Source organism: Mytilus trossulus, chromosome 11, assembly GCF_036588685.1.
Source record: "Mytilus trossulus isolate FHL-02 chromosome 11, PNRI_Mtr1.1.1.hap1, whole genome shotgun sequence".
NCBI classification, from domain to species: domain Eukaryota; kingdom Metazoa; phylum Mollusca; class Bivalvia; order Mytilida; family Mytilidae; genus Mytilus; species Mytilus trossulus.
In genome coordinates this window covers 45,524,965-45,531,761 of record NC_086383.1, presented here as the reverse complement: position 1 = coordinate 45,531,761, position 6,797 = coordinate 45,524,965, and the positions used below count along the sequence as shown (strand labels likewise).

General features: G+C 34.4%; 1 protein-coding gene across 2 annotated transcripts in view; it reads left to right on the top strand.

The window, feature by feature from the left end:
* Positions 1-4,085: 4,085 nt before the first annotated feature.
* LOC134691181 (cAMP-dependent protein kinase inhibitor alpha-like) overlaps positions 4,086-6,797 on the top strand; it is a 45,313-nt gene continuing 42,601 nt past the window's right edge. Inside the window, exon 1 of one of the 2 annotated variants that reach the window (XR_010102102.1) lies at positions 4,086-4,224. Coding sequence is in view for 1 of the 2 variants with exons in the window: in XM_063551504.1 (XP_063407574.1) it covers positions 4,162-4,207 (46 nt within the window). In the remaining variant the exon portion in view is untranslated. The remainder of the gene's footprint in view (positions 4,225-6,797) is intronic. The other variant, XM_063551504.1, reaches the window with a different exon arrangement.

Below are 6,797 nucleotides of genomic sequence, written 5' to 3'. Positions count from 1 at the left end.
CAAGCTATTCCCCACTTAAATATTTTTCTGGGATCCAGGCCCATCTGTCCAAAACAGAGGTTCAAAGTTGCCCGTTTACGTATTTTTCTTTCAATCACACATTCGGTACTCTTCGGTATATCCCTACGGCAAAGTTCCGAACCGGACCTAGCTCATTTTAAAGGTATTGTCCCAAGCTATTCCCCACTTAAATGTTTTTTTCTGGGATCCGGGCCCGTCTGGCCACCACAGAGGTTCAAAGTTGCCCATTTACGTATTTTTCATATCAATCACACATTCGGTACATTCAATTTTGTTAATTTTGTTGAGACAAAATTCAATTTTGTCTATTTTGTTGAGACAAAAGTCAATTTTGTCTATTTTGTTGAGACAATCAATTTTGTCAATTTTGTCTCACAAAAGTCAATTTTGTGTAACAAAAGTCAATTTTGTGTAACAAAAGTCAATTTTGTGTAACAAAAGTCAATTTTGTGTAACAAAAGTCAATTTTGTGTAACAAAAGTCAATTTTGTGTAACAAAAGTCATTTTTGTGTAACAAAAGTCAATTTTGTGTAACAAAAGTCGATTTTGTATGCAAATTAGTTCACAGAAACCAAACTAAACTAATTTAAAAACAAAATTGACTTTTGTCGCTCAATTTTCAAATTAGGTAACAAAAGTCAAGTCTGTGTAACAAAAATTAATTTTGTCATGACAAAAGTGACTTTTGTCCGCTGATAGATAATTTTGTATGACAAAATTTCAAATTTGTAGTATGATACAAATTTTGTTAAACTGAACTCATTTTTGTTGAACAAAAGTCACTTTTGTCCGTACAAAATTGAATTTTGAGTACAAAACCACAAGAGTCCCATTCGGCGCCCCGTAGTATATCCCTACGGCAAAGTTCCGAACCGGACCTAGCTCATTTTAAAGGTATTGACCCAAGCTATTCCCCACTTAAATATTTTTCTGGGATCCGGGCCCATCTGTCCAAAACAGAGGTTCAAAGTTGCCCATTTACGTATTTTTCTTTCAATCACACATTCGGTACTCTTCGGTATATCCCTACGGCAAAGATCCGAACCGGACCTAGCCCATTTTAAAGGTATTGTCCCAAGCTATTCCCCACTTAAATATTTTTCTGGGATCCGGGCCCGTCTGGCCACCACAGAGGTTCAAAGTTGCCCATTTACGTATTTTTCATATCAATCACACATTCGGTACTCTTCGGTATATCCCTACGGCAAAGTTCCGAACCGGATCTAGCTCATTTTAAAGGTATTGACCCAAGCTATTCCCCACTTAAATATTTTTCTGGGATCCGGGCCCATCTGTCCAAAACAGAGGTTCAAAGTTGCCCATTTACGTATTTTTCTTTCAATCACACATTCGGTACTCTTCGGTATATCCCTACGGCAAAGATCCGAACCGGACCTAGCTCATTTTAAAGGTATTGACTCAAGCTATTCCCCACTTAAATATTTTACTGGGATCCGGGCCCATCTGTCCAAAACAGAGGTTCAAAGTTGCCCATTTACGTATTTTTCATACCCATAACCAAAGATCTATTTAGTCACGTGTATATGTACACCCAGATTTATATACTACAGAGTCTATAATATCGTTGCATTTTTAAATATTGAAACACCAGGGTTCTCACTGTCATCTGAGTGGTCTCACGTAGGTTTTCACCATATATTTATTCTTTTTTGGCTTTCCATAGATATTTATATTTATATTTCTGAATGTTTTTAGAGTGGCCGGCTTTAGTTTTAGGTTGTAATTCTACCCAATAGCTATTTATTAGAGCAAAGTCTATAATCCCTAGCCATACAGAACTGCCAGGGCAATGGGTTTGAACAAGTGAGGTGACCCCAGTGCATATCTTATCAAATTTGACTTTTTTTTTCGTGTTACGGACGAAGAATTCGGCCTTTAAGAATGCTTACCCCAGAAATTCTTTACCCTCACGTTGTAGTACTGTCCAATAGCTATTCATAAGAGTAGCTGCTATAATGCATACCCATAAAGAACTACCGAGACAATAGGTCGGAAAGTGGGCACCACCAATGCGTATTTTATCGAATTAAGGCTTATTTCCATATTTCGGACGCAATTTTCGTCCTTTAGGAATGCTTACCCCAGAAATTCTTTGCCCCCTCGTTGTAATACTACCCAATAGCTATTTGTTAGAGCAGAGTCTATAATCCCTAGCCATAAAGAACTACCGGAGCAATGGGTTTGAACAAGTGAGGTGACCCCAGTGCATATCTTATCAAATTTGACTTTTTGTTTCGTGTTACGGACGAAAAATTCGGCCTTTAAGAATGCTTACCCCAGAAATTCTTTACCCCCTCGTTGTAACACTACCCAATAGCTATTCATTAGAGCAGAGTCTATAATCCCTAGCCACAAAGAACAGCCGGGACAATGGGTTTGAACAAGTGAGGTGACCCCAGTGCATATCTTATCAAATTTGACTCTTTTTTTCGTGTTACGGACGAAGAATTCGGCCTTTAAGAATGCTTACCCCAGAAATTCTTTACCCTCACGTTGTAGTACTGTCCAATAGCTATTCATAAGAGTAGCTGCTATAATGCCTAGCCATAAAGAACTACCGAGACAATAGGTCGGAAAGTGGGCACCCCCAATGCGTATTTTATCGAATTAAGGCTTATTTCCATATTTCGGACGCAATTTTCGTCCTTTAGGAATGCTTACCCCAGAAATTCTTTGCCCCCTCGTTGTAATACTACCCAATAGCTATTTGTTAGAGCAGAGTCTATAATCCCTAGCCATAAAGAACTGCCGGGGCAATGGGTTTGAACAAGTGAGGTGACCCCAGTGCATATCTTATCAAATTTGACTTTTTGTTTCGTGTTACGGACGAAAAATTCGGCCTTTAAGAATGCTTACCCCAGAAATTCTTTACCCCCTCGTTGTAACACTACCCAATAGCTATTCATTAGAGCAGAGTCTATAATCCCTAGCCACAAAGAACAGCCGGGACAATGGGTTTGAACAAGTGAGGTGACCCTGTTTACATGGTTTAAAAAGAGGTTGTGTTGTGGGTACCAGTATAGTATATATATCATGACAAATTTATTTTACATCAAAATTCTATATTTGGTTGTTAATATGGGTTTTGAAAACCACAAATGTGGATTAAACATGCTTTGATGACATCCTGAAGTTAGATAATCGATATAATGGTAAATGCTAATTACAAAACTGTAAATATGAGTTAGAAATTTGCAAACTAAATTTAGAATGTTGTTAATGGGATATAAAACTTTTTTTATTTTCTATATAAATCTTGCAGTGAACAAAAAAGTCAAAAACTATGATTTTAAAGAAGAAAAAACTTGTCGCTCAAGTAGTTTACCAAACGCAATTGCAGGATGACGAATTGCAGGATAGATTTTTGTAAAGAGAATTGCAGGATGAGAATTGCTGGATAGCTTGACACTAGTGGATAATTCACATGCTTTTGATGGTCCACTCGATCAACTCGGTTGATAGTTATGACGTTTCGATCCTGTAGGCTTCACTTACACAATCTTACCCAACAAAGTATTCCTCTTAGATTATTATCCTAAAAGTTCATTTGAAATATCTGCTTTAAAATATATTTGCTGCAAATCCGATGTAACGCTCTCTTCTGAAATAAAAAATTGGAAATATGCTTACATTAGTAAGGCTGTTAGTTTTCTCGTTTAAAGTGTTCTACATTTAGTAATTTTGGACTTGAACCTTTCATAGCTGACTATAGATATGCGGTATGGACTTTACTGAATTTTGAAGGCCGTATGTCGATCTATGGTTATTAATTTCGTGTAGATCCAAGAATTTGTATAGTCTAACTATACAAATCTTTGGTAGATCAAAGTTAAAAAAAATTATTACAAATAATAATTTGATTAAATCTAGAGATATTTTCATAATACATATTATATGAAAACGGTGGGGTAACAAAACCCCAGCGGGCACACCTATCAATTTAGTATTGAAGTAGCCCCCAACCTCCCAACACCGAGTGTATCATTGTTAAAACACACTTTATTCCCGTGCCTGTCTCCGTCTATTGATTTGTAATTTACAATTCCAAACCGACCGTCAATAATCTGCGTGATATTTATGTTTTTGTTATAGCAACATTTCACAAACGTTTGAATTACATGAAATATACAAGAGACGGAAGAAACACTCGATATCATAGACATAGTTGTTTCTTACGACAGGTAAATTTAAAGATCCTAACGTATTTCGAAAAAAGCTGCAGAAGAAATTATTGACAAGAAAAGCTGATTTAGGAGGGTCGAAATGGGGGTAAATGTACTTCATGTAAGACAAATAAACTTGTTAATTGTTGAATCAGGAACATATACATGTATGTTAAATATACTGTTCCCAGGTTGAATTCAGGTCGGTTCGCCCTAAAACACATTCACGTGAATATTTTTTTACATTTGCCCCCTTTCACTCTCGCACTCTACACATTCCATGCATGTATCGTCGTGTCATATGTTTTCGTATGTCATATGTTTTCGTATCAACCACGTTTCGTCGGTTTCGACTGCATACGCGTACATTGTGGCATGTTTTTCTGTTTCTATATTTAGAACAGCAACACCACTACAACTTGATATAATGCTTATATTCCAATTATATATGTATATGCCTCTATTATTGCTGTTGTTACTAATTATGTAAATCAATTGTATCTGATTTTATGCCCTTTATGGGCCCTGTAATTTGGGAAATAAAAATATTCTATTCTATTCTATTCTATTCTATTCTATTCTATTCTATTCTATTCTATTCTATTTAAAACATATTCAATGTCGCTTTTTTAAAGACGTTAGAACAAATTAAATAAAACTGACCTATTTAGCCATTTTTATTTAATGTCAAAAATACGCATCACTAGAATAGTTGTGGAAAAAAATTTCTGAAGGGTTAAAATAAAGTCCAGATATGTTTTTTGCAAGTCAGACACCGGATCTTCAAGACATATGACTGTCATGTGTTTTTTTGGCCGTTTTAATTACAAACCATCGAGTTAAAATTAGCAGGGTTCTTATATAAAATTTTTGTTCAAAATCTAACTATTCAAAACTTCATTGACAATTTTTTTTTATACATCCTTGATACATGAAGATGAAAACAGTCTTAACTTTTTATATTTAATCATAAATTTTGAAAACTGCATTTTATTTTAGAAAAAATAATGTATTTTGTACAAACCAGGTGCCAATCTGAAATTAATCAAAATCTAAAAATTTCATCACACGAAACACCAACCTTACACTATTTACTAGTAATTTTTAGTACTGAAAAGTATTTAATAATTTTTTTTATGATTCAACCGATCACCTGAACCACGACTTTAGAAAAAAATTATTTCCGGATTTTGTAGTCATTTTCTGTCCGTGTACTGATCCAGTTTTTATTTCATACGAAAACATATGACGCCGTTTTTTTGACATACAAAAATCGCAAAGTAATCTGAAACAGTAAAAAATCGTAGAAATCATTGACAAAAAAACTAGATATCTAAAATCAATCTACAGGACATGCTTTTTAAATCTGAGTAAACACCTAAATAAAAACTCAACAGTAAAAACCGTAAGCAGTGAAAATTGTTATTAGTACGAAAACACATTACACGATGATATGTATGCGATTGTTCTGGTGCCGGTGGGAGTCAAAATCTCCCACTTTTCAGAACCTCTTCTGTCCCTTTCATTAAAATTTAAAATCTACCGCTTTTTGAAAATGTCTAACTCAAAAAAATTCAGTTGACATTTTTGTTTACAAAATTGATCCTGACAGAGAAAAAGTAAGAAAACGCGAAATTGATATCAGAAAAGTCAGTAAAAAAAAATAGAAGTTACCATTTCCTGTTTAGGTTTTTGTGTCGAAAGGTAAGAAGGTAAATAGGTAATAAACGTTGAGTTATCAATGAAGGCAGGCATTACCTGTGAAAGGGGATTAAGTCTGTATCAATTTTTTTTTTTCATTCTAACATGTTTTAATGTTCAAAAAGAAACCGTAACGTTTCCAATGTTGGTTCTGTTGTTAGGGATTTTAGATGTGACATCATATAATTCGTTACATTGTTTTCAATGTTAACAAAGAAATGCTATCATCATGATCATCAGGTAACATTTTTTTTTCATGAATGTCAAAGAATAAATAAAATGAAATTGTTATTTGTGCTCATTCATATATACATGATATACCAGACTGATCAATATACATTTTACTCAAAGTCCCTTGGAAAACTAGACCAAAAGAAAGAAAGTGATTTCTACACAAATGCTGGAAAATAAAAAAGTAAGAAAATAAAAGTTAACAATTTTGAGTTCATTAGTAGATTGATTTTTGTTGTTTAAAATTTTTCTGATTGATTTTTCTACTATAATTGCCTTTAATTGGTCCCCATATAAATATATTATTATGCCATGAGAAATTGCATTTGCGACAATCTTAAGATGAGGGGTCAGTAAAAGCCATTGGATTGGAAGATAAAGGTTTAAAGGTATAACAGTCAAGATTCTCGCATAAAGACATTAACAGTAACTTTTGGTGCATGAACATGATGAAGATAAAATGTACACTTTCTGATTTTAACTAATTTCACAATATGGTAGCCGAAAATGACCATTTGATGCCTGACTTTACAAGGCATTCCTATACCCTCTTACTCTCAGGCCTTTCTTGGCTTCTTATATGTACTCTATAAATGAGGATTATGGCTCTGTTTTAACTAGACTGAATTCCTCTGTCTCTATATACACATGTATAGCAT